Raw genomic sequence first — 27,966 nt, 5'->3', positions numbered from 1 at the left:
AGAATTACTAGTAGAAAGGCCATTAATGTTAATGTAAATATAACTTTAAATTAATGCCTTGCGACTTTTATTACAGGATGTGATATTAAAACAAAAACTTGAAATAGTGGAAATAATGGGAATGGGATGATCAAACCAAATTTGGTTGAGTGCAAAAAGATTCCAACAGCCACAAAGGGACGTTTGAAGCGTCCAAAAAAATCTTAAGACGCCTTTGGTTAAAGCACCGTCAACGTGTTTGCCTGATCATGGCTCAGCTTAATCATGCATTGCACTGTGCCCATACAACTGTTCTTTTCTTATGTTGATATGAACATGTAGAATGCAATGGTAAACACTATAAGCCAGACTTTGTGCATAGCCAAAAAGTAAATCTCCCTGAGCCCAAGAAGAAGAATCACACATATACAAAAAGAAAAGGAAAAGCAAAGACAGTTGTCAACCCAATTTTTTTGTCTCCATTGATTTATCAATTTCTAGTTGTCAACCCACCGCTATACAAGGATACCTTAACCCTTGCACACTCCTTTTTTATGAACAATTATTTACAGGTGAGAGATAAAATGAAATAGATTAAAATGAAAAGCAAAGCAAGGGAAGAGAGGAGAAGAAAGAAAAGTAGTCAGAGAAGTATTAATGGTTATAGGTCTGCATGCTTCAGTTGTGGTGCATGTTGAGTTAGTTGAGTATTATTGGCTCAATTATGACGAAAGTGCTAGTTCAGCCCAAGCCAGTGATGATGCCTTTAGCTCCAAATTTATTGTTGTGTCTATTTTGCTCTCCAACATAGTGCATAATTCACGCATTGATGGACGGACAGAGTGATCAGGATTGATGCAAAGAGTTATCACCTCACATATTGCTTTGAGGTCTTCATATCTAAAATGTTTCAACTCAGGATCCACCACATATGACATTACTTCTGGCATTTCAAGATAGTCCCTAGCCTGCACCACATGAGTTTAAAATTTAGGGCTTAATGGCTTATTAAATAAGTGTTTATCATATAAGTACTTATAGGTAAGTTACTTTTTACAACTAAAGAGAAAATTTGGATTCATAATGCTTTAAGTAATGATGCCTTAAAAGAAATATATTCAAATTTTTAGGAAATTTCTTACCCAATCCACCAAGTACCCTTTGTCCTTGCAGTATGGAGGTCTCCCACTGATTATCTCCAATAGAAGTACAGCAAAAGCATAGATGTTTCCTTTGGTGTCGAGACGGCGCGCTTCAAGAGAGTTTGGTAGAACACAAACAGCACCCTGGCTACTAACATTACCAGAATTTTTTTCGGATCTTTCAAGAATTGTCTTCCAACTTTCAAAATCAACCAGCTGAAATTTAAGGTTCATTCAAATGAGAAAAATACCATACAGCACATAAACATAGGTGCATGTTAAGATATTCAGGACAATCATAATAGGCATGCTAGAAAGCTTAAACTAGGTTTGTAAAAACACCTTAGGGGAAAAATCTTCTGTGAGGTAAACGGCATTGGAATTCAATTCTGAGATAGTGAACGCCGGCTCAATTTCAGTGTGCAAATACTTGAGTCCACGGGCAATGCCTATGATAATTTTCATACGCCTTGTCCAAGACAACTGGCACCCTTCTTCATCTGTAACCATGATTTCATAATGATTTAAGGTACTGAAACACAAAAGGATATATGTAGACGAGCGAAGAATTGTGACTTACAACAATGTAGGTGCTCATAAAGTGTTCCATTTGATGCATATTCAAAAACCAGCATCCTTGTAAATGGACTGCTCTCTCTACAATATCCTAACAGCTTTCCTGTGTTATCATGATTTAACCTTGCCAAGTCTGCCACCTGAATTGCATCAATAGCAGAAAAAATTAAAAGACTAACTCAATTATTTATCTGTCAATTCTTGAACATTGTAGGCATTGGAATGTTCCATTCCATTTACCTCTCTCTGAAAATAGAGCTCAAGGTATCCTGTCCAATTATCTTCCTTGATGCAGAGGGAAATCACAGCAATCTCAGGCCCACCCTTCATGGTACCCTTGTAGACCACACTATCCGGTGAGGACCCAATTATGTTGCTGAAGTCTTCACAGGCCACTTCAAGGTCCTGTCTGCTATAACTCATCACATCCTTCAACATCTCAGAGTCTGCACATTGATAGTGTAATATGTTCAAAGTACAATACAAAATATCAGTAGTAAATACTAAATACACATTAGGAAGCAAAGAAACTAAACCTATATGTACTGCCATATAATCTTTTCCGCTTGCAGATTTTTTCCAAGGAATGATGATAGATGGTTTGTTGTTACACCTCTGAATCGCAGAGAGAATAGCAATAATAAAGAGAGAACCAACCATGGTTCCCGTCACTATTTCTAGAGCCAAAAGCCAAGCAGGTTTTGATGCTTCTTGATGCTTGGTCACATGTTTAGTAGCAGGTAGGTACCTTGGGTTCACTACTGGTCCGCTTTGGGCAGGCGAAGCACCAGCTATTAAATAATAGTTCATTATTAGATGTAAAACAAGCAAGAAACAATTATAGGCAGAGTATATTCTAGTAAAATGGATCAGATGTATATCAGATTCATAAAAGTTCATATTATCCATCATTCCGTTCTCATTTCTCAACATAATGAAGTCCAGACTAATAAGTTCATTTCATATCTTCTGTACAAGTCAAATTTATGATATGTTGATGAAGATACACCCTAAATGATACCTTAATTTTAAATGCAAAAAATATCATGTCATACATACCACATTGCACCGAAATCCGCTGTTTTATGTCTTTGATATGGAGACAATTTCCTTGAAAGCTTGATCTGCACGATAGAGTTTTTGTTTTATAAGAAAGGAGGTTGACTAGAATGCCAACAAAACAAGAAGATCAATAGAGTACCTTGGAAGATATGCCAAGCATTTGGGTATGCTACCAACAAAAAAGTTATATGAAAAATCTGCAACTTTTAACTGAGACAAACGACAGAAGCCAGTCATATTCACACCCGAGGCATACCTGAAGAAACAATAGAAAAAATGAGTCTGATTAACAGTATCCAAATTTCGATGGTGTAACTTGGTGTTTTATACTTAATGGGTGAGCTTGATAATGCTTTCTAGATACAACAATTTTAAGCAAATTCATAATGTCAAAGGTGATTTAAGTCTTATTAACTATATATATCCTTATACCCAATGACTTGAGCACATTGAAAATTTGACAATTATAGCAATGATAAATTATCATATCAGATATCTCACATGCATTTTATTTCCTTTATAGTAAGCATAAAAGATAGAAGAAACTATATCTTGTTTTCTTTAGTAGACACAAATGAAACTGGTAAATGACATTTGAAGAAAACGGTAATTTAATCCTACCATAGATATAAGAGTCCTAGAGGCCTACACTATATATTGCAGTTACTGTATTCATAGAGAAAGAAGAGTTTTATCAATCAGATGAGAAAATACTTCATGAATGATGATGATGAATCAGTAAACAAACTACACTAATTCAATTTCTAAAAGATTCACTCACATCCCATGCATATTTGAAGAAAAATTTGAACTGCCACCACCAGGAAGAGATCCTTGAAGCTTATTCCTATCCAGCCGAAGCTCTTGAAGGTATTTCAACTTTCCTAGCTCTGGAGGTAGCCTACCAGTCAACCCATTGGACTGAAGGTTTCTGCAAGAATGCAATGGAATTGAAAACACAAGTCCATCAAAAGAATTTAAGAGTTGACAATTCTGGAAGTGCATATTAATTAATAATTTCCTTTTACATTTTCATAACTTGGGTCAAATTTCCAATCTCTGGAGGAATTGGTCCTGTTAACTGATTCATTCCCAAATCCAACACCTTGAGAGAGTTCAACATGCCCAATTCTTTAGGTATTACTCCAATGAGACTGTTTCCATGCAAGATCCTACAACAATAAGAACCAAAAGTTATTTACAATCATGATACTATTCCAGTACTACAAGTCATGGTAATAACACTGAATCGCTAATTAAATAAAGATAGGTTTGCAGAATGATGTACAGATAGGAGAAACAAGGAACGTACAGTTCTTGTAAGTAGGTAATTTTCCCAAATTCTGGAGCAAGAAATCCCCTTAATGAAGCCCCAGATAGATTACTGCAAAAAAGGATTCCACTCTGTCGTATTAGAAATGTGCTATCTTAGAAATGTATGTCATTAATTGACCATCTCTGACACGAAGCATGTCACATTGCAACAGAGGACTAAATTTACACCCCCTAAAGAAATGTATTAAATGCTAAATGGATCCATGGTATTTTAAATCTTACAGCTTGATGACATGATCTCGAGTTGCAGTACAAGAAACACCATTCCAGTCACAAAGATCTGAATCCAAAGTATTCCAATTGGACAAAACCATATGTGGATCTTCATACACAGCTTCCTTGAAAGTTTTAAGTGCCAACACTGCAGGAAAAAAAAAACAAATTCTACAATTCAAAAAATAATAATAACAAAAGACAATTCAAATGCTTCATTGCTGTGAATGTATACCGCAGTTAGCCAAGGCAAAAATACAAGGAGAATGAAAAGCAATTTTCGATCTCAAAACTTCCAAGTTCACCAGAGAACCAAAAATGGCAAACTTTGCTACATGATGATATCATATCATGATACTATACACATCACACTAGAACTCAAAGGAGATCATTGACTAATAAGAACCAAAAGATCATCAGATTAACCATTGTGGTGCTTTCTTTGTCTTTTCCCAGCATCCAAACAGAAGTCAAAACAAGTACATAATCGAGATCTGAGAGAGAAAGTGAATACTCAGCCATATGACTCTCACCTTCACCTGAAGGGATCATGACAGAAGCCACAAAAGAGAGCATGGAAACCAAACCAAGTAACAACAATGAAGTATATAACTTCATTTTCCTCCCAAAATTTTCTACACACTATGTTGCTTCTGCTTCTTCCTTGTTAGTCACCCTCCAAGGTGTTCTTTCCAACAAAAGTAGAATTCAGCAAATAAAAAAAATGTTATGAAACTGAATTTCCCAGAACTTGCTGGGATTTATATCATGAAAAAAAAAAAAGAACAAACTTGGCCAAGTTGAGGTTCTGAAAATGCACACTACTGATAGAGTTATAAATGGTGGATTTGAGAAGTGGCAATGTAATGAGGAAGAGGTGACACTGACACTGCACTAGACTAAAAGTTTGAAGACAACCCAGAAGAGGATGAAACTTGGATTCAAAGAGAGTTTATCCAAGTTTGGATTTTGATGGCACACTTGGGCTGATGAAAAAGAAGGGCTTTTTATTTTTTATTTTGAAATACGTTTAAAATGGCGGTTTATGGATACTTTTAATGCAAGAATTATTTGTGTTTTTGTGTGGTGTGCTCTTTAGGACTTGGACTGTGCTTCTTTCTTTCAAAATCAAAGCAATTGGAGTGATTAGTGTGTGTAACAGGGTCAGGGACTAATCGGTGATGGTGATGCTGCTCATTGCTTCTCTTTTTCTTTTTTCTTTTTTCTCTTTCTTTTTTTCCATAATGAGAGGTGCTGATTGCTATGCATATACTGTCTCTTCATTGTCGTGCCACGAGAAGTTGGCACTCGCGTATTTCTCGTCCTCAATCAAATCCTCAAAGGTTGTTCAAATCCAGATTACAACTTACAGTTGGACAATTGGTAATTAGAAGAAATTATTATATGATTTAAGAATATTAAGGCATTAGTGATTTTATCTAATAATCATATGACACATATATAATTAAAGATATATTTATTAATAATCTAATAAAAATTAATGGTTATTTTGTGATTTAAAGTTAAACTTTTCCTTAATCAATTTAAAAATCAAGAGAAGAAAAATCATCAAATTCATTTATTAACAAATTTCTATGAATATATATTCAACCTATCCATAAAATTATTTTTTAATTTTTTTAATAAATCATTTAATAGTCTTTTTTTCTCTTTTCTATCTCTTGTCTCCCATCTTTCTCTCTCTCCTCTCTTATTTTTTGTGTTGGCATATTTTTCGAAAACACAATTATATTCACATTATTTATTCTCTTTATTCTTTCTTTTAAAAGTCAAATTTAACTGTTTATTTTTTTAAGATGTAACAGTTTATCTTTTAATGTGTACAGCTTGTCACTTTAATTTTCTCTTTCTCCTCTCTCAAACATTATTAATAAATTTAAACTATTCACTTGCACATATTTTTTGTGTCTAGTATGGTTTTAGAATACACATTTGTATTTACACGGTTTATTTTTCTCTTTAAAGTCAAATATAACTATTTCTCTTTAATTGTACCGTTTTTGTCACTTTCCTTTATCCCTCTCTCCTCTCTCCTCTCTCAAATATTATTAATAATAAATTTAAACTTTTCATTTGCCCGAATTTTAATGTTTGGCATGCTTTTCGAACGTATAATCGTATATTGTGCCATTTATTTTCTCCCTTTGTCTTTTTTTTTTTCTTCCTGAACTCAAATGTAACATTTTTCTTTAATTTATCCCTCTCACCTTTCTCAAACATTATTAACAAATTTGAACTTCACTTGCTCATAATTTTGTGTTTGGCATGCTTTTCGAACACACAGTTGTATTCATACTATTTGTTTGAGTTAAAAATTAAAAAATATTTATTATAAAGATCATAAAAGATATAAAATAAATCATAAATAATATAAATTTTTGTGTTTTAATTAAAAAATTCCTCTTTTTAATTTCTTAATCAACCTCCCAAACTCAAATTAATATTTACCTTTGTTTATCTCTCTCTTTTTTAAGTCAAATGTAATCGGTTTTCTTTAACTACACCACTAAAGTGATCCCTTTCTTCTCTCTCAAGCATTATTAATAAATTTGAACTTTTTCACTATCATGTGTATTTGATTCTCACATGTTTTTCAAACACACAATTGTATTTACATTATTTATATTTTCTCTCTCACTCGCTCTCTTTGTCTCTGTCTCTCGTTTTAAAGTCAGTTGTAACAATTTCTCTTTAACTGCATCATTTTTTTTGCCACTTTAATTTATCCTTCTATTCTCTATCAAACATTATTGGTTAAAATTAAATTTTACATTTTCTTTTGGTCCCCCACAATAGTATTTATGTTGTTTCTCTTTCTATCCCTCTCTTTTGAGGTCAAAGGTAATAACTGTGTTTAATTCAATAAAAAAATAATTTAATGTGCTGTTCAAAATAAATTAAATGTACAAGGATGTTTTGTAAAACAGTAATGACATTTTTATAAGCATAAAAGTAAAAACCAAATAGAATTCTACATATGAATAAAATAGTTAAATAATTAGGAATACACTATTGAAATTTGAAACAATTAATTGTGTTGTATTTTTGTAAAAAGATCATGGACAAATATACTGATATAATACTCAAATTCGTATTTGAAGTAAATGATAAAAATGGCGTGACTTTGATGTTTTGTGACTTTTGCGCCAAGCTCTCGAGTAATCATAATAGATATCGCGATTTATCGTAATAAACAAATAAATAAAGACAAAATGACTTGAATTGACTTTTGGCACAACTAAAATTAACTCGCCAATCCAGGCGTTTAATTTCAATCACATTTCTCTAATTAATAAATAAACATTTTTTAGGGTTTAATGAGTAGAATAATATATGTCATTTTCTATAAAAAAATAAGAAAGAATAGTTTTTTTTAAAAAAAAAAATTGGCTGTTATTGAATATAGGAAGAAGTAGATGATAACTTTTAAATCACTTATAGTCCCCTCCCCACATATTATTACAAAAATAATACTTAAAAAAGCCATGTTAAATGTTATAAAAATTATCAATTTCTTTAACAAAAACTATCTCTTTTTCCTTAATTAGTCAATGTCAACGTAATAACAACAATTGTCCTGCATGCGAAAAGTTATTTTGAATAAATATTTTTTTTATAAAGAATACTATTACTAACTAAAAATTAATGATTTAAATTGTATGGTTAATATTTAGTTAGGTGATATATACTACCTAAGCTACTATTTGCTTTTCGAAAAAGAAAGAAAATATTACTATTTGAGTTTAATTTTTAATCAATTTTCACTTACTTTTCAGTCAAATTCCGGATAAATATGATCTATTTCTTTTTGCTGATGAACAGGTTAAGACAGGAAAAAAAGAAGAAGAAAGAAAATGCTTCAAAAATTCTACATTTCACAGTTGTTCTCCATCCAAAACCATTATTAAAGCTAATAATGTCATGCGTCAATTATCTTTTTGGTCTTGATGTATAACAACTCCCGCTCCTACCCACATTTCTTTTTTTTATTAATTAATAAGCCATTCATGCATGATATTGTCCTGCATTTGCGGGTGAATTTATCTTATTATTTTCTTCAATGTCTTCATGTTTATGATCATATCTGCTTACTTTAAGTCCCGTTTGTTTTATCATTATAAATATCATATTTTTCACTGGAAAATGCATATTCCCAATACAATTTGTCTCCCACTATTTCCATAATCATTTTTATTCGATTTTACTCAAACGTGAAATCAAATAGGCAGTTAGTCTTTCTATTTTTTACGTCTTAGGTATATAAATATAGAAAAGGAATGTCCATAATTAAATACCAAACTTAATATACATGAATTTTTTTATTTGACTTTTTTGTATTAATGGTATATCGAAGTCTATTCTTTATAATGATAAGGGGTAACAAAAGACAAATGGAGATATTGTTTAAGTTAAAGGGCCCTCGTCAACAGTGCTTCAAAGCAAGAACCTCTTAAAAAGGTTGTTGGAGTATATCTAAAGGAAGAAGGAACCTAATGATCTTGAACCAGATTACACAATAAGGCACCTTCAAAACCCAGTTAAGCTCAGGAACATGACCAAATAAAATAAACTCAATTCTCAAACACAACAATTAATTTGTTAAAAAAAAGGGAGAAAATGAATATATATATATATATATAATGCTGTACATGTATTTTTTAAATATTGTATTTGAAGTCAGCTAGTTGATTAGCTATCAAGTATTGAAGATGTAGCATGAAGACAGGTTGTTGGGTCATGTATTGCTAGAACTTTTATAATCTGAGATGGTTTTTTTGTTTTAGCTTTTGTCAAAGTTCCATCCACATCCATGTTGGAGGAAGCAAACCTGAGGCTTCCTTTCACCTGGCATGAAGAATCCCCCCATGTGCATGCTTTTCATTAGGGCCCCCACATGCATATTTCTTTATTCAAATATATTCTCTTCCAAAAGAAAGAGAAATTCCTCTACGTACTTTTCCTGTTCCTTGTTAGGTTTCTTCATTTATTTGGTTGCCATTGTCCCATTAATGTCTCCTTTATCATTTTTTTTCTTTGCTTTTGTGCAATCTAAGAATTTTCCAAGCTTTCCTAAAGTTAGTCCGTGAATCAACATAGTATAGTATGGTTAGCAAATAATTGTTTCTCTTGAATATATGATCAAGGGTTTATTCTTAAGTCTTTGTGTATAGACGGATATCTATTAAAGAGGCTAGGGATTAATTTCCTAAATGAACTTTAATATTTTGAGATATTCGTCTCTCTAATTTTCGATAAAGAAATGCCTTAACCAAGAAAAGAGTCCCCTAAAAAAAAGAAGAGAAGAGTTACCCCATGAAAGTTATCCCTAAGTAAAGTAAATAGTTAAAGAGCATACAGGGAGGAGATTAATTAAAATGCCCCGTGAAAGTTAAGTGATTGATAGAGAAGAGTCCTAAAGTTGGCCCTACCAATGTAATTCTTGCAAATAGTAAATTTTGTAATTAATGTACAAAATATCTTCCTTTGGCGACATTATCATGTTTCCCGAACACTAATTGAGACGATATAATGTGTTGGAGATGGTGCTTATTAATTCTTATTCTTAGTGCGAGACCAATTTTGCTTTGTTCCCTTGCTTTTTAATTTGTTATGCTCAACAATGCTTTTATCCTTAGGAAGTTAGTTTATCTGTCCAATTCGTAATCAAAATTGATTCAAGAGCAAGGAATTGGAACTTTCGAAGTTTGCTTGGCCATACGGATATATAGCATTGGCTAATTTTGGAAAGTAGAGCACTATCAAATTGGTGAGCTTAAAAGTGGCTTACGGCAATTATTTTTGGGTTTTCAAATCAAATTATCTCTCTTACTTTCAAAAATCCCATTGCTGCAACTTGCTTTAAAATTACCAAAATCACAGAAACAGCTACAGAGAATCTTTTAGTTGATAGTCATATGTTACTTCACAATTAAGCATGCTTTAGGACCTTTCTTTTTTCCTCTGCTGCGACTGAGAATTCAGGTTTGGTTACAAGCAATTACAAAATTATTATATATATAATACATTTATTAATTTTTTTATAATAATTATATTGAAAGTGACATCAATCATAATTTATATTTGATTGATAGTATAAAAATATACTACATAAAAATTAAACTTTTTTATTATTATAATTTTTTTCCATTATTAGTTATAAAAAAAATAATTATACTGCTTACCTGCTTGAAAATTATTTTTCCTTTTTTTCTCCTTCTTATTATGTGTGTGTCAAATATTTGTTAATTTAAATATTTGTGCAGTAGAGATCGAGGATTAATCCTTGGTAAGGTAAAAAACTAAAATTTGAATTTTTCACTAAGAAAAAAATTATCGTATATTGTCTCCAATCATGTTTTGAATGAAACTGCATTATAACTTATAAGGAGGATTCATATGGGACAAAAGAAAAAGTATGAATGAAAAATAAATACATATTGACTGACACCGCTAATATATATGATGGTGATGATTGGAAAATGCACCATTTTCTGATAAAACATTAAAGGGATGGCGAAGCATCAGAATCCTCCATGGTGATGGGTGAAGGTTTGTTGGGCTCATTAAATGATTCGGTACACTATCAACCTTATATTATCCAATCGCATAAAGAAAGCAAAATAGAGGCAGATTTGGATTTTTTATTTTTTTTTATACTAAGTAATGTTATTTTACCACAGGAGAGAAGTAAAATAATAAAATTACTAATCTAATGACGGATTTTTTTTTTATTTTCTTCTGTATAACATCGTATCAATTAATAATAACAAGAGAACATCCTAACCTAATACAAGTTCCTTTTTTTTTTACTTAAATTTAATTTTTTAATACAAGTAAATAATATGAAAATATAATATTATGTGAAAAAATAAAATAAAATATAATTTCATAGTTCTGAGACGAGGAAATACTAGTCTTCTTCAGCTTTATTAATTAATAAAATAACACGCGCCATGCTTTTAACTTTCCAATAAAACAAATTAATGTTCGATCATAGGCCCTCCTTTGTCAATTCTAGAAATATTTTTTAAACTTTCATTTTTTTTTTAGTTTTATTTTGATATTTTTTTTTTGTTAAAAACATTAGTGCTTCATCAATGTGTTTTAAATTTTGATGAAACATTAAATATAAACAAAATAGTTAATTTAAAATAATGACAAATAAAATAATTAATTATTTTAAAATTTAAAACATTGGTGAAACATTAATATCATTAACGGAAAATAAAATAAATAATTAAAATGAAAATTTTGAAAATATTAAAGACTAAAAATAAACTTTTGGAAACATAAAGAATTAAAATAAATCTTTTAAAATCTAATATATCATTATAAAAAATATTAAAATATAATAAATCAAAAATAATATTTAATCTAAAAATAATTAAATTTGCCTTTAAAGCTACTTCTATTTTTGTTATAACTTATAATACATAACCACCTAACAGTATCCTTTTATTTATTTTTTTGGGTCCATAATAGCATCCCTAGTAATCTGCTTTCTGGAGGCTGCATAGAATGATAGAACTTTTTTTAAAACGGGTCGACATCGGCCTCCATCCCATATTTGGGCCAAAGTCCACTGGGCCAACACATACACAGACAGATTTGTTGTTCTTATAGATTTCTTAGACCTCACTTCAAGTGAGCAAACAAAAATAATATATATATATATATATATATATATATATATATATATATATATATATATATATATATATATATATATATATATGACCGAAATTTTATTAAAATATATTATTATTTTTAATTATTTATTCTAAAAATAAATATAGCAAATATTTAAAATCATTAATTTTCTAAAATAATGGATGAATAAAATGGTCGGAGATCAAAAGTACAAGACAAAACATATAAAAAAGTTAAAAAAATTAACATATAAATATGGTCGAAGATCAAAAGTATATAAGGCAAAAAATATAAAAAGTGTAAAAATTAACATATAAAGGGTCGTGGATCAAAAGTATGTATAAGCCAAAACATGAGTTTAAAAAAATACATTTTATAATTGTAACAAAATAAAGAATCACTTTATTTTTCTTAAACTCTCTAAAAATAAATTAGTTACCTTTTTATATATATATTTTAATTTTTTTTTAAATGTAAGCAAGCGAATCCTTAATATATTTCAAGAATAATGATTTAATTCTCTCACATCCTTCAGTATATAGAATGTGAAATGTGTAAATTGAGTGACATGTAAGTGAAATTATATCACATACCTAATGTCTTAAGATTTTATGTGTAGGTTGAATATAATATCAAATTATTTGTGTAGTTTATTATTCAAGACTTATTAATGGAGATCAACAATATATAACATGATTTCAAGGAGAAGGATTTATTCCATATTCGATATTTTGAGAAAGTTTGCTCGTGTCATTAGTAGTTTCATGTATGCAATGATATGTACATGTCAATGAACAGATTAATGGAGATTACTTTGCCATCTTGAAGCACAGAATTTTGGTCGCATTGGTGTTTTTCACATCCTCAACTAATAAACAAAATTATTTATATTGAGGTTTTATTTTGAGAACAATATTGGATGTAATTCATAGATTGAAAATCTTAAAAAAAATCAATTTATCATAACAACTAATAAAATGGACATTAAAATAAATAAAAGGAAACTTTTTTTTTTTTGTAATTAACACATCCTACCTTATGAGTGCAGACAAACAATTCAAATGTGGTTTAGAGTAGTCAAAAACACAGAGCTGCAGTTAATAGTTTCAAAAATTTTTTCTTTCTAATATTAGTATAGAGTGAGAACTTTTCTAGTCCTTTGGTACGATGATCCATCCATTCCACTTTACGAGTCACATATTAAAGTGATAAAACATGTTAGGTGCAGATAACTGAAAGGTGAGTTCATGTCTCGATAAAAACGTGTGAATGAGTGACTAGGTATATCAGCAGCCTCGGTTATATATTATTATAACAACATAATTACATTAGAATTTATGTCCTCTTTCATTTGTTCTTAACATAAGATCGATTCTCTGTTTTGATTTGCTTTCCAACTGGGGCCTTGCCCAATTAAACCATGAAATATAATGAAATTCTTACCAATTAATTTATGTCTATGTATATCTCTTAATTAATTTATGAATATATCGCTAGAGAGTTTAATTTGTTGTTTGCTTCTATCCACCATTTACTATATAGAGTTATATACACAAGTCAGTTTCATCCATTGCTGTTATTACTGTTTCTTTGCGTGTCTTTTGTGGAATTGCATTTCAAGACAACAATTTGCCAAAAATTTAAGAGCATCAAAGGTATGTATATACTATATATAGATGATTTTTGTATAGCGTAATATTGTTTGTCAGAATGCATGTCAATTGTCATTGCCACCTAATATAATCTGGGCTTCGAATCCACAATATATGATTTTGGACATGAACTTGTTTTCAATTAATTGATTTGTTAGAAATACAATACATATACAGACACATTTTGATTGATTCGGTCGAATATGTCTGTCTACATACAATACTCTATTAATTGCATGCCTGGGAGGTGAGACATGTCACATGTGCCTGTTTTATGATTATTGTATTGAATGTGACGTTATGCAAACAATACGCATATGAATGACTCGCATTAATAAACCAATAAAAATGACATATATGTTGAAAAAGAAACATATGAAATACTATTATATATAATAATTAATAATTATCCATATTGTACCGAAATCCATATTAATCGTAATTAAAATGTGTTGGGCAAACTCGATGACACCAGCTTTGTTTTTGTAATGAAATAGGCTATAGTGTGTTTGAATACCTCATGTTCACTTCGTTGAACGTGAATGACTATAGAGACAAAAATTCACGTTGGAAGTACATTAAAAAGTGGAAATATAATTTCAAACATATAAATTTGCCCACTCACTTAGATGATTTAGATTTTACAGAACTTAATTAAGATTGTCTTGTCACCTGTTACCCCATATATATAGTAGTCTCTCTCGTCATCTCTCTCCATTTTCTCTATCTCTTGTTTCCCCTATCTTTTTTTCTTCTAACTTTAACCTCACATTTCTCTATTCTCTCTCATATTTTTTCTCTCCTGTTGCAGAGGTAGAACATGGAGACTTGAAGAGGATCCATTTTCCATCATATATTTTAGCACTCGCGTTGAAAATGGCACATGTTTGATTAATCTTATAAAATTGATTAATAACACTTTTATAATTTTTAAGTATTTTAATAAAATTTATGTATGATGAATGTTAACTTAATAAGCTCATTGTGAAGCTTATTTATTTCACTAATATCAAATAAGATTCAATATCCTTTTAAATATTGCAACTACTCGTTGTCTCAAACGCTTACAATATATGAAGATCTTATTTAACACGTTTTTATTAAATATGTTTACCTTATGTACGGTAATGAAATGATAATTTAGAGTAACCAATAACAAGCTTTTATCTATTCCTGAATCCTGAACAAAATTCGGTTCACTTCCTTGGCTCCTTTAAAGAATGGAGTAGTAACTGCCAATGTTAAGATCATACAATAATATAGAGAAACATACACAACAAATTATTATGAATTTATTATTATTTTTAATTAATATAATTGTAATTCTACCCTTTATCGTGTAAGATGCCTCAACGTTTTAGAAAAAGTCAAATCCCTTCCTCCGACCCCCTTTATACCTCCATGAAATTACGTTGACTGAACCAATTCAAGGTATATTATTGGCTATGATGCAAGCAATGCCTTTTGGTTCAGTGCTAATTATCACAAGGCATATTATATTTCCCCAAATGACACCCATTTAGCTCCCAAAGTAAAGAGAGCTAGTCCGGATAATGATTAATTAAGGAGTGGCCGATAAGTATACAATAAAAAATAATTTATCTCTTTATGTAGGTGACATCAACTGCCACAGCCGACCAATTTTTTAACAGATAACTACACAAGCAATGTCTGCACTACAATGACATCAACGACCACCCATTATAATTGGAAATGAACTAGCTAGGTTCATTTCAAAAGTAGGTTTTAGTTTTTAATCCTATCTATTCCTTCAAAGTTTTCAGCTAATGCCACGAAATGGAAAGCCTTTTTGATAAGTGTATGTTTAGTTAGTAATATTTTATAATGAAAGTCAGAGCACATAAACTAACTCATCTGTATAATTATGCCGCGTTGGCTGCTCCCTGCTTTATTTAAAATTCGTTGGTGTTTTCCACGCCCTATCCAATGCCTAAAACGTGCACCAATGGGATATGACGATTCTCCATTTCTTTATGCTCCTCCCAAGTACTCTCTCTCTCTGCGTATATTCCTTTCTATAACCCTTTGTCCCTTCAGCTAACTCCACTTTACCGAATTTGGCCAATTATTTTAATTCACCTCAGTAAAATGGGACATAACATACATTATACTTATAAAGTTGGTAAATATCAATGTTCTTTTTTTTTTTAACTCGGGATCTATTCTAACTGACTAAGAATTAAGGATTAATTCTTGACATACTGAATTTTATTATAATCAAAACCTGTATTACATATTTAAGAGAAATGTTCATCAGTCAACCATACAACATCATGTTGTTAAAGAATTATTTTATGACAGTGCTTAAATAAACAAATTAAATTATAATTTGATGAAAAATTATTTATTACATTTAAAATACAGTAATAAGTTAATGCTTATTTTTAAAACAATGAATGAAAACCATAAACCGTGTTTCTGACACATTAATTCTTGAAAAAATCATAGTGTTTAGAAAGTTTAAGAGGACAGATGACACTTTCCATTAACAATGTCACGAGTGGGACGAAACAGCTTTTCAACTTTATAGTACACTCCTGAGAAAAAAAAAATTGCATGCTTTCATATGTGTTTTATGATAACTGTTCCGTTTTCCATTAGATTAAAATTTAATCCTAGAAAGGTAGATTAGTGCTCGATTCACATATAGCATGATTGTAACTGCCAAAACAAAGACATAAATAATATAGTATTAGTATATATAGTACTTAAGATGAAACTTGCCTGGTTAATTAATTAAGTAATCCGGGGGGTTTAATCCACATCATTATTTTTTCTTTGCAGTTATTAATTAATTACAAGTCCATCTTCCACGAGTGCTGTTATATTAAATAGAATTATCTCCAAAAAGGTGCTTCAAAGGAACTGCCAACTTTGGTAGGACCAAGTAGGCATATAAATAAGTTGCCCCAAGACCATTCATTTCCTCATTCATTCCACAACAGAACATTTAAGTCCAATTCTCTCAAACACTACAATCAAACAATGGCCAAGGTTTACCCTCAGATCATACCCACATCTCCAGATCAGACTCAGTGTCTCACCTCCAAAAGAGAAACATACACTCTATGGTTGAAATCACTTGTCTTCCACTCCAATGGATGCACTGTCTATGACTCTAATGGTGACATCGTTTACCGAGTTGACAACTATGACAGAAAGGGTAGAAGAGAAGTTAATCTCATGGATCTACGAGGCAAAGTTCTCTGCACCATAAAGAAGGTACAAGTTAGTTAATGGCACATTCAATATGCTAATAAAGTAATAATCCTTTAATTAAATTATTGTATGACTTGATCGATCATAGGATTATATAATTGACCTCTTTCTTGTTATATTTTGCAGAGGTTACTAGCTCTTGGATGCTGGGAAGGCCACAGGTGCATGAGTTCCGATTTTGGTACACAGGAACAACCATGGTTTCAAGTTAAAAGATGTAATCAAATGATCAAAGGGAAAGTAGCTTGCCAAATTTCTGTGGGGTGCCAAAAATACAGCCTAGTAAGAATAAGTGGCAAAACAGAAGCATTTAAGATCGTAAACATGGATGGACAAATAGTTGCGGAGGCAAAGCAAAAACACTCACCCTCAGGAGTTGTACTGAGTAACGATGTTCTAACGTTGGATTTGGCTGCAGGCACAGATCATTCCCTTATAATAGCTCTTGTCACAGTATATGGATTGATATGCGGTATAATGTAAAGAAACAAATGCTGGTTGCTCCATTCTCCATTCCGTATGAGATATGATTCACACAATTTATTCGGTGACTGACTCTTATGTTATTCACAATCACATGGTTCACTTTGTAAATTTTCTGAGTGACAAGTTTTGTAATCAGATTTTTGCTTAATTTGTTTGTATAAAGATTTTGAGATTCGTCAGGATATCGTAGAGATATATCTATGTATACATATATATTTGTTTACAGAGGAAACAAGATACAATTTATTATACATTCGATCTTTGGAATTTTACCAAAAGTGCGCTGCAAATGTTAAGCTTTTTTTTTTTTTTTCTATAGTCATTACATTTATTGGTATAATTTTTATTTGATGAAAATTAAACTACTAATTTGGGTGTGTTATCTGTGCATCATATTATTAATATAATTACTGACCTATAATATATTCATTAATAATTTAGCTTTCATTACATAAAAACTATACCGACTAACAATAATAAAGTCGATAGGCTAGAGAACCACACACATGTCCATAAATATGCCAAGCACAAATTTCTACATCTTCCATGAACCCCACACAAAAATAGAACTAGTATGATTAAGCATCCCGACAAGACAAGCATGGTAGGGATGCGTTTTGTCCTCGCAGCCCCTGTTGAAGATAGGGCCGAATTTGAGGAGGTGATGGCAAAAAAGACACTTAATCCTTTTCCCATCTAGGTGAAGGAATTTTACAAGGAACTTGTTTCCATCATTTTAAAATTTATTTAACATGTGCAATTACATGATAAATGTTCATTTTTACATAACTAAAACTTATAATAAATAAATATTTTGAATATGTAAATTATATTACAATGAAAATTCATGATAAAAAAATATTTTTGAAAAATAAATTATATTATAAAATTGTGATAAAAAAATTATATTAAAAAAAACTGAAATTCAATTTAAAAATGAAGATGAAAATAGTAAATTGAAAAGGATCAATAGTTAAGTAAATCAAGTTTATGGATTACCGATAAAGATAAAAGGAAAATGATTTGATATGGTTGAGAAATATTATTTTTTTGTCTAGTTATGAGAGTAGTATATGAAATGTAGGAGTAAAAGAAATTGGGTATATAGGAGTAAAAAAAATTATGGTTGATCAAGACTAGAATAATCTTAAAATTTAATTTATCCCAGCAACAAAAATATCTTTGATTTGATACAGTGTATTAAGATTTAAAATTTAAATCAAATTAAAATCGAGAAATACATTTTAAAGATTAAATAATTAAAATAAAATAAAATAAATATTCAAAATATATAAATTAAGACGAGATATATATGTGATTCAATAAGAGTAAAAAGAACTCCTAGAAATATTCGCATTCAACGACCAATGGAGATTCAGTTAGAGCTGGATGGCTGCCCAAGTTTTTGAACAACAAACATACAAGGGGTTTCACGTTGTAAGTGTTCCTGATTTATTGGTACGATAAAAACAAGATAGTTGAATTTAACATATTTCCGGAACCCTAACCACTAGGCAGGTGAATAATCGTTTTCAGTCCACAACAGCTGCATTTCCCTTCTTGATGTGTTCATTTTCTGATATATATATGAAAGAGAGACCAAGGCAGCAAGCAGATAGACATACGCGTGGTCCCAGCTGCTTCAAAAATATCACTCCCCATTCCACACTCCACAGTCATCGTTTTTATGCTTTAATTTGCACACCAATCTTGTTCAGTTTCAGTCTTCTTGATCCCCATGTTTACGCATTATATTATTTGGGTCATTTCTTTATTAAATTATCTCATCACATACACTACACGTGAGAATTTTTTGCAAATAAAAGAGCTATATATTATATGTATACTTATTCAACTCATTGTTATCAAAATGTGATATATTCTCTTTTCTCTTCTTCTTTACTTTACTTGTTACATAAAAATTTCGGAAAAAATAATTATACAAATTGAAAACAAAAAATTCAAAGTCATTCCAATTACAAATGTACACATTAAAATAAAACCATGCATGGTTAATGCTATATAAGATCCCCTCATTCATTACTCATTATCTCTTTTTTCGTTATTTTGTCACTTGTTTACCGCAGAACACGGCAACTGCAATGATGCAGCGTGTGACACAAAGTGCCTCAAAGAATTACATCAACACAGCAGTTATAATAATTTCCCCTTTCTATTTTGTTAGCAGATGATGATCACAAATATTTAATAATTAGTAGTTCAGTCACAAATATTTAAGAACTTGAGAGAGTTCTTTAATCGTAATAATTCAAGCTTATTAGAAAAGAACTTACTATAAATAAGATGAGGTTATATTTTCATTTCAAGTCAAGATTACTATGACACAAGTTTACCGATGATTTTGGAGGAATGGGATATATGTAGTTTCAAGAGCGTAAAAATGAATGTTTATATGGAAAGAGAGAGAATTAACAAGAAAGAAATGTTTTACGGTATTAGGAAAGTATTATATGTAGACACTAATTTATAATTTATCAATTTTTATCTTATTTTCTAAATTTTTATAGTGTAAAATTATTAATGTAATATATTTTTTTATTAAGAAATAGTAGTTATTAATTATTAATTTTTTTTAATGGAAGATTCAAACCTACTGGCTCTTCCTCCCTCCCTCCCTTCTCCCTCAAAAGCTAACCATATAACTTTTTAAACATTTTTACTCTTAACAAATAATGTGGTTCAATCTGATATTTACAGGCATACACTTTTAATATCATTAACTTCACGTCTTCATCACTCAAGAGACTATTAGACTTTAAAGTTTCAAGATATTCCCTTTTTCTTTTCTTTCCTTGTCCAATAAATGACAAAGTAAAATAGAAAAACAACAATAACAATAAGCCAAAATGTCCGCAGGCAATTAGACTAGATTATTGGAATATGGAAAACATATAACGCAGCATGCCTGTTTCAAGTTTTTTGTATATATAAATAAAATAATTAAATAACATATGAATGTAGTATTTGTATTTAATTAGAAGGTTTACGATACTACGCTGTATTCACTCCATTTTTTTTAATAATTCGATCAAATACATATCTCTGGCAATGTGTACGATATACTTAATAATATAATAAAATAAATAATATATACTAACATGTGTAATGTGCGCAACTAACCACTGTAATGTGTACGATATATCATTAAAAAGATTCACTAATTCAATATCCGATATAATATAATTGAGAAAGAAGGCGACAATAAGATAGAAATAGAAAAGAAGACTATAAGTCTATAAACAATTGGTTTCATCTATTTTTGGTTGGAGATGTGTGTCTTTTCATGCTTCAATCGTGCTGCACGACATACACATCGGTAACATGGATAAGCTGATACACGCTGTACATTGGCTACCAATGAGAACCAAGAAATTCAGAAGTCAAATATGTAAAGCTATTGTCCAATATGAATGTACACTGCATTTAAACATGCATATAGATATATACAATGCACATAGCCATATACACTTAAATAAAAGATAGCAATGTGCTACTAATTTTTAGGAGTTACACATCATTCATATACACATTTTATAGTAATTTGTATTTTGATGTGATTACGATAAGTATAAGTATACCACCGAATATCATTTTTGGGATATTAAAAATTGATTCACACACACAAAAAAAAAAAAAATTCTAATAGAAATCACGAAGAATATTGGAAAAAAAATTCAAATTCTACATTTCTTCAAGATTTACGTTGATATCAGATTTTAAAATTTTTATTTCTTGTGATTTATTATGGAATGCTAGGTAATAAACTTATTTTGTTTATTACTCTGGAATTATAAAATAAATATAACTACAATGGTCTTAATTTTTTTATTCTAATTATTGAAATTAATTAGAATGTATTGATATTGTAAATATTTTTTAACAAACTTCTAATCATTTATTATATTTTTAATATTAATTACTTTAAAAGTTATATCTAAAATAATTTTTAATCAATTGATAATGTCAAAATCTTTAGATTAACAATTCATGAAAATTAAGCTCTTAATTATTATACTACTTTATGTTTGGGATTTTTTTTTTTTCATTTTGCATGTTCAAGTTTTCTATTTCATGACTCTAGTTTACTAAATATTTCAAATTCAATCACCTAACTTATTTACTATTAATTATTGGCGCATCTTTTATTAGATACCCATTTGCTATGACTTAGTCCATCTGCTATGAATTATAAGCTACTACCTTATCCGCTATCCACTTGCTTCTATGAAACACAACCTTAGTCGTCCTCTTTATTCTTGGAGGAATATTATAGTCGTCTTTTTTCTATAACTTGGGCGCATTATACATGATAGTGATACCTTTTTCGATTAAAAAAAATATAATTTTTCCCCTTAACATATATTTCTTTAGTTCTTTCACTCAAACATTTCCTTTTTAAATGAAAGGTATGCTCACTCTTATTCTTTTAATCATTGACTGGATATTCTCGTAGCATAACTGAGATTAATTTTCAGATTATGAGTATTGAGTAATGATTCGGCAAAATTTCTTTAATGTAATAACTCCCAAATTTGAATTACTGAAATTAAATAAAAATAAACTGAAATCACAATCCACTTTTACTGTGAGTAACAATTGCTGGGGAATATGCTCATTTTTATCATAACACCTGAATGCAATGAGAATCTGAATATAAATGCAAAACAAAAAAGATGTAGACATTATATTCAATAAAATAAATGCTCATTTGTATTATATCATATATCAGTTAAAGCATACAATAAAAGAATATGTATATAAACGCATAAGAAAAAGAAAAGAAAAGATACAATCAAAGAACTGATGAGCACTATTGGTAACTATAGAACTTAAAACATCACAAACTGCTAGGATAACTCTGTAAAATGAGCACTATTATGGCACGCATTTACGATTCAGAAGGGAGGGAGAAAAAACCCTAAGAAAAGGAGAAGAAAATACATACATATCTTGCCAGTGTACACATTAATTTATTCACCTTATACTATTTCCACAGCAGATATCATGAACTAGTAGTCATTTGGGCCTTTCTGGCATTCTTGAGGTTTCGTACAGTCATAACAAGCTTTTGTCTTTCACCTTCTACCTCCGCAAATCTGAGACTCATTTCTGAGTATCTTTGTTGTAACTCTTTCAGCTCCGTTTCCATTGAGTTGTTTCTTTCCTTCAGCAACGATAATTCAGCTAAAGTGTCACAAAGGTTGCCACCCCCATTACTATCTATTGTGGATATTTCTGCTTCTTTCTCCGACAAATGTACATCACTGCCATGGACAGAAAGTAATCAATAATGAAAGAATTCCAATAGCTTCAATTCACAAGTTTACACGTTAGGGTAACATGGACAAACTACGTAGTCAGAACTAGTACTAAAGTATGCCTAACTTAAATGTTATAGGAAAAAGATAAAGGACGCACCTCTTGAATAATGACACTGCAACACCATTTGAAGTAATAGTATTCGTGTCCTCAACAACCTGTTTGAAGCGCAAGCCAATTATATTTGTTGCTGATATATGATTCAATAACTTTTGACGATACAATAATAATAGCTTAAACCAGACAACAAACGCAAGCAAGACTTGCTTTGTAAATAGTAATTTAAACTTTATGGAACCAAAATTGCTGTGAAACTTTGGCTAAGATTAATCATATATATATATATAGTTGAAATTTTTTTATTTCCATCAGTCATCAGTGCATTTTAATAGATATGGCAATTGATACTAAGAGGCTCAATTTTTATTTTTTTATATTTAAGTTGGCAAATTGCTTGAGCTATGTGTTATAATAATCAGTATACCATATACCTTTTGCAAAGCTATGCTCTGGTTGAATTCCTCCACTTTGTCCTCCAGTTCCTCAATTTTGGATTGGAGCTCCTTTTCCTTCTCCAAAAATGAAGAAGTTGACATTTCCAAAGCAGTTTCCTTGGACTTTATCATGCCCTGCCACAAACAACTCTTTTAGTTTATATGCTCCCCTAAACTGCCATAGCTAAACAAACTATCCTAAGAAAATGCAGAGGAATGAAAAATCGTGTAGCAGAAGAAAATATCAATACAAGAATTAGCATTTGGGAATCGAGCATTTTTCTCAAAGGACTTAACTGTCTCTTGAAACCACTGGGATTTGTGAAGTTACCTCAAGTGTTTTTATTTTCTCCCTCAGATTTGCCATTTCTTTTGAACTCTGAGGAATTGAAGCACCTTTTTTGTTCTTTGAGTTTGTTTTAGTTCCCTCAGAAAGCTGTGTGCGTCCATTGCTATCCTTGAACCTCTTCTCAATGTTGGTTAATGCGTCGTCTTTCTTCTTTAGTTCACCCTTTAGCTGGAAAACTTGCTTTCTCAGATTTTCTTTCTCAGCCTCATCCTCAATAAGAGAACTTTTCAAGTCATTGTATTGAGCTCTAAGTGCTTCTAACTCTGACTGCAACACTCTACCTGCCATCTCTTTTTCATCCTTGAGATTCTTCATCCTATTTAGCTCATCAAGTGACCTTTCTGCTTCCTTCTTCAACAAAGCAATTTCACTCACCAGCTCATTTCTTTCCACTGTTTGAGTTTGTAACCGAGCCTCGGATTCCTCAAGTGATTTCTTCATAAGCTCCAAGTCATTTCTTAACATTTCTTTTTGTTCTACTTGCTGAGAGAGGCATGATATCTCCACTTTAAGCCTTTCATTTTCTGCTTTTAGAATCAGGATCTCTTCAGAGAAATCCCTACTAACTTGTTCCTCGTGCGTCTTCTGATTTTCAAGCTGCTTGGACTTGTCATCAATTTCCAACAACATCTGTTGTTTCTGAGCTGTCATCATGTCAATTTTTTTGGATAGTTCATTCAGTTTTACCTCATAATCAGCTTTGGCAGACTGAAGCTCTTCATTGACTTTGTGCAGCATTGCTTCCACTAGTCTTTTCTGCGCACGAAGTTCACTTGCTTCGGTCAATGCCCTCATGGCAGCCTTCTCATTTGCATCAAATGTAGAGGCCATTTGCGTTGAGAGCCTTCTAAATTCTTCTTGAAGCCTCTCAGCAGTGTTAGCATTTTTAAGTCTGGTGCTCCGCAAAGCTTCTTCTGCACGGATGGCTCTTTGCTCCTGCTCAACTTTGTCGCGTGTCACGGCATCTAGATCAGCTTCAAATCCTTGGGCTTGTTTCTCCAGTTCCTCCTCTAATCTGCTGATTTGGGTTTCAAGTTCCTTGATGGTAGCCAGAGAAGTTGAGAATTCTTCAGACTGTTGCTTGAGTTGATTTTCCAGATTCTGAATATGGGCCTCAACATCATCAACAGCAGGAGGAGATGAGCATTCATACTGCATTTTTAACTGTTCTTGCAGTTCACTTTGTTCCAGCTTATATGCAATATCATGGTTTTCCTGTTTCAATATCTCATAGTCTAGTGCAAGCTGCTCCATCTGCATCTCTAACTCATCTTTGTCTCTCCTATACATCTCTATTTCACCATAGAGATCTATAATCTTTTGCTCAAGTAAGTGAGTCTCCTTGGCATTGCTGTGCTCCTTAACTAGCTCTTCCAATTCTTTCTGTTCTTCGTCATCTGTTTCACAATTAGAGAGCTTCGACCCTAACTCATAGGAGTTTTTACCCTCTTCATGTTTATTGGAAAGACTACATGTTTCCCTATTTTTCTGCTCCAGCATTTCATCCAGGTCCTGCACTGCAAGAACTAGTTCAGAATTTGCGTCTTGGGTCTTCTTTAACTGTAATTGGAGATTCGCATTCAGCTCCTTCTCATACTTCAGTTCTTGTCTAATTTCTTCAACAAGAGTACAAAGATCCCCACTATCCAATGGAGGCCTGCTACTCACTTTGGCCTCCTCCATTTGTTTGCGAAAAGATCTGAGATTGTCACATTCAATCTTGAGTGCATCTCTTTCCTCTTTCAAGCTAATGATTTCCTTTGAGAGCTCCTGTCCTCTTTTGCTTTCCTTTACAATTTGCTTCCTAAGAGTCTGTAGTTCTAAGTCTGACATGTCCGCCTGCCTGGCCAATGCAGCGAGTTCAGCCTTGAGTCTTTCAATTTCCATATCAGATGCTTGAAGGGATCTTTCCCTAGGAAGCGCATCCTGAGAACCATTAGTTGAACCGTCTGTACTCAAACTGTGTTCTGAGCGAGCTGACCAGTCCCATTGTGATCTCTGATGAATATCATACATTACTGCAGAGGCATTTACAGCAGGTTTTTGGGGCTCTGAAGGGTGACTGACGTCTGAAGGAAAACCATTGTTGTTGGGGTGGATGCCACCATTTCTTAGTCCATTTTCTCGCGGAGTATCAAGTCCAGAACTGCCATCAGAACTTGACAATGTAATGTCAGATCCACTAGATGTTCTACAATCAGCACTCAATGCAGCTCCATTGGTGTTTGCTTTGGCAGACACATCCTGTGAAACATAGGAAGAGGGAATTTAATAATTTCTATACAATTTTCAAGTTTAACTGCCAAAATAGAAGGAAAGAAAACAGATAGCCTTTGCACTTAGAAAGGACATGACTGTTGAATTTATATATTGAGGAAATTTTCAATTATAAGACAAGATAGTAAAATATACAGAGACCAAGGCTCCTAGCCCCAATGAGTGAAACCTTACTTCAGAAGAATCACTTTTAGAGTTTGCATCTATCTCTCCATTGCTTAAGTAGGTCCTCAAACTTCTATCATTGGGTTTTAGTTTGGCATCTTCACTATCCTCTTCCTCTCTGCAAATGTTATTTGACAAGAAGAAACCCACATCATCAAAAACAATTGAGCTAGAGGCAAACACAATTGTAAAGTAAAAATAACCATGGTAGTAATCCCCCTATACCTTTTATCATTATTTTCTTGTAGTCTCTGGATGGATACCTGTCCATTAAGCAACAAATCAGAATCACTGAAATCGGCATTGCAGTAAATTTCGCATTCTACTAAATCTATTTTATTAGAAAAAGGGAGAGACCAAATACTAACATGCAAGACGGCATCACAATGAGAATTCTTAATGGGAAGAGAGACAGTGGAGGGCTTTGTAGCATCAGCATACTCAGCAAAGTCCACAGAAACTTCCCCAAAGGAGCTAGCTTTTGATAACCCCTACACAGAAACTAGATCACAATCTGACACTCATAACAAACCAAACAACCAACCACAAACAGAAAATTTCAAACTCCATATACCGTTGAAACCACAAAATAATATAATCTCTCACTGAATTTCCCAGTCTTTGGCTCCTGAACAAACTTCACTGTTTCGTAGGCAGGATTATCCCATCTACAAACTCCACCACGAACTGCTGCTTTCTCTAACCTCGTAGTTACCTTTGCAATGTCCCCTGGAACTATAGACAGCACCAAAGCATCCACCCCAGATTGCACCATCTGAAAATCACACCAACCAAAGTAAAAATCTCTCCTTTCACTATCTCAAATGAAAATCAAAACCCAGTTGCTGCATTGCACCCCAATCATCAAAATCAAACAGAACCAATGGCAACAAAATTATACCCTTTTTAAACTTAAATAAATTGAAATATTTCTTTTTTATTTCGATATGCATCTTTCTTCGGAGAAAACTCTGTTTGAAACAGCGTGAGAAACTAAATATGGACACCTCTCCCAACAGAAATTGGAACTTTGATTCGTCAAAGGAGAGATTAGTCCCTTAAAGTAAATTAAATGAATAAATGTGGCAAATTTAATCAATGGTTGGTTTTATTGTGAAATGAAACCAAGATGAGCTACCTGGGTGACATGGAAGTGGAGTTTGAAAACAGCTTTGACCCTGTGTCTCTCACTCCTCCATCTGAACATCTTCGCTCACAAGTCACACTACTCCACCGAGTCACCGACTCAATTCCACATGTCAATGATCCCAAAACCCAGATGGATTTTGGACACCGGAAAACCACGTCATCAACCGGAGCTACCAAAACCCGCCGAAAAAGGCTACTCCGGTGGTCAACACAGAAAAAGATGGTTGAGCTCAGTCTCGGTGGTTCTGAACACAGTGGTGGAGTGAAGTGACGTTGAAACGAAACCCAGTTAAGGAAGGAAAGTGAGAGTAGCGACTTCTGAAAACTCGAAAGCAAAAAGAGTCAGTAGATGGCATCTCATACGTGCTGTTCTTGTGTTGGTCTTTGCAACAGTTTTTAAGAAACCAGGTGACACATGCGTTTAACAATTTAATATTCAATTGGAACCTTCTCTCTGTGATTAATATTTGTATTAATCAATGTTTTAGTTCCATTTAAAGAAATAAATATGCGTGCATGTTTATTTCCTAGACTAGAGGTGAAAACTATATATTTAATAAATAATTAACTTATTAGTATATGGTTTTCGTCTTAGGAGAGGTGTCATAATTCATAAATAATGATGGCCTGTACGTTGTCTCTTTTCCTTATTCGTAAATTATTGTAACAAATTACCTGTCTCGCGAGTATATAAAAATGATTTTCCGTATTCCTGCGATGTGTTTTTTATTAACATCGGATGAAAGGGAATTTCGAACCAGACCAAAGGATAATAATGAAGTGAGTTGTTGGAACAGTAACAATAGCTTGAAATAGAGAATTCAATTCTTACTGGG

At 31.8% G+C, this 27,966-nt stretch overlaps 3 protein-coding genes across 3 annotated transcripts; 1 reads left to right on the top strand and 2 right to left on the bottom strand.

Annotated features, from left to right (window-relative positions):
- Positions 1 to 338: 338 nt before the first annotated feature.
- LOC114421000 (probable LRR receptor-like serine/threonine-protein kinase At1g63430) lies at positions 339 to 5,587 on the bottom strand. Its single transcript, XM_028386740.1, has 13 exons — positions 4,841 to 5,587; positions 4,317 to 4,455; positions 4,072 to 4,143; positions 3,788 to 3,931; positions 3,541 to 3,690; positions 2,899 to 3,015; positions 2,757 to 2,821; positions 2,234 to 2,488; positions 1,938 to 2,143; positions 1,702 to 1,837; positions 1,464 to 1,621; positions 1,122 to 1,337; positions 339 to 947 (listed from the first exon to the last, which is right to left on the bottom strand). The coding sequence occupies exons 1-13, from the start codon at positions 4,923 to 4,925 to the stop codon at positions 702 to 704; spliced, it is 1,989 nt and encodes a 662-aa protein (XP_028242541.1). The 5' UTR covers positions 4,926 to 5,587; the 3' UTR covers positions 339 to 701.
- Positions 5,588 to 16,573: 10,986 nt separating this feature from the next.
- On the top strand, positions 16,574 to 17,612 carry LOC114423277 (protein LURP-one-related 4-like). Its single transcript, XM_028389972.1, has 2 exons — positions 16,574 to 16,873; positions 16,997 to 17,612. Exons 1-2 carry the CDS (start codon positions 16,637 to 16,639, stop codon positions 17,351 to 17,353), a joined length of 594 nt encoding a protein of 197 aa, XP_028245773.1. The 5' UTR covers positions 16,574 to 16,636; the 3' UTR covers positions 17,354 to 17,612.
- Positions 17,613 to 22,064: 4,452 nt separating this feature from the next.
- On the bottom strand, positions 22,065 to 27,556 carry LOC114420998 (intracellular protein transport protein USO1-like). The gene is made up of 9 exons (XM_028386739.1): positions 27,120 to 27,556; positions 26,556 to 26,756; positions 26,350 to 26,472; positions 26,207 to 26,244; positions 25,991 to 26,099; positions 23,522 to 25,783; positions 23,188 to 23,325; positions 22,796 to 22,854; positions 22,065 to 22,641 (listed from the first exon to the last, which is right to left on the bottom strand). Exons 1-9 carry the CDS (start codon positions 27,186 to 27,188, stop codon positions 22,380 to 22,382), a joined length of 3,261 nt encoding a protein of 1,086 aa, XP_028242540.1. The 5' UTR covers positions 27,189 to 27,556; the 3' UTR covers positions 22,065 to 22,379.
- Positions 27,557 to 27,966: the final 410 nt, after the last annotated feature.

The sequence above is a fragment of the Glycine soja genome, chromosome 8, assembly GCF_004193775.1.
Source record: "Glycine soja cultivar W05 chromosome 8, ASM419377v2, whole genome shotgun sequence".
In the NCBI taxonomy this organism is placed as follows: domain Eukaryota; kingdom Viridiplantae; phylum Streptophyta; class Magnoliopsida; order Fabales; family Fabaceae; genus Glycine; species Glycine soja.
Note: the sequence above shows the minus strand (reverse complement) of the source record. Positions and strands in the feature narration are given on the sequence as shown.

What these genes read in the sequence shown, in the direction of transcription:
- LOC114421000 (XM_028386740.1), bottom strand. Translation starts at nt 4,925, where the DNA reads ATGAAGTTATATACTTCATTGTTGTTACTTGGTTTGGTTTCCATGCTC. An exon ending in CATGATCCCTTCAGGTGAAG is followed by an intron (nt 4,456 to 4,840) that starts GTGAGAGTCATA and finishes TTTTTCCTGCAG; the next exon opens with TGTTGGCACTTAAAACTTTC. An exon ending in TGCTTGGCATATCTTCCAAG is followed by an intron (nt 2,822 to 2,898) that starts GTACTCTATTGA and finishes TCTATCGTGCAG; the next exon opens with ATCAAGCTTTCAAGGAAATT.
- LOC114423277 (XM_028389972.1), top strand. Translation starts at nt 16,637, where the DNA reads ATGGCCAAGGTTTACCCTCAGATCATACCCACATCTCCAGATCAGACT. An exon ending in TTCTCTGCACCATAAAGAAG is followed by an intron (nt 16,874 to 16,996) that starts GTACAAGTTAGT and finishes TATATTTTGCAG; the next exon opens with AGGTTACTAGCTCTTGGATG.
- LOC114420998 (XM_028386739.1), bottom strand. Translation starts at nt 27,188, where the DNA reads ATGTTCAGATGGAGGAGTGAGAGACACAGGGTCAAAGCTGTTTTCAAA. An exon ending in TCCACTTCCATGTCACCCAG is followed by an intron (nt 26,757 to 27,119) that starts GTAGCTCATCTT and finishes TGTGATTTTCAG; the next exon opens with ATGGTGCAATCTGGGGTGGA. An exon ending in AGAGCATAGCTTTGCAAAAG is followed by an intron (nt 22,855 to 23,187) that starts GTATATGGTATA and finishes CGCTTCAAACAG; the next exon opens with GTTGTTGAGGACACGAATAC.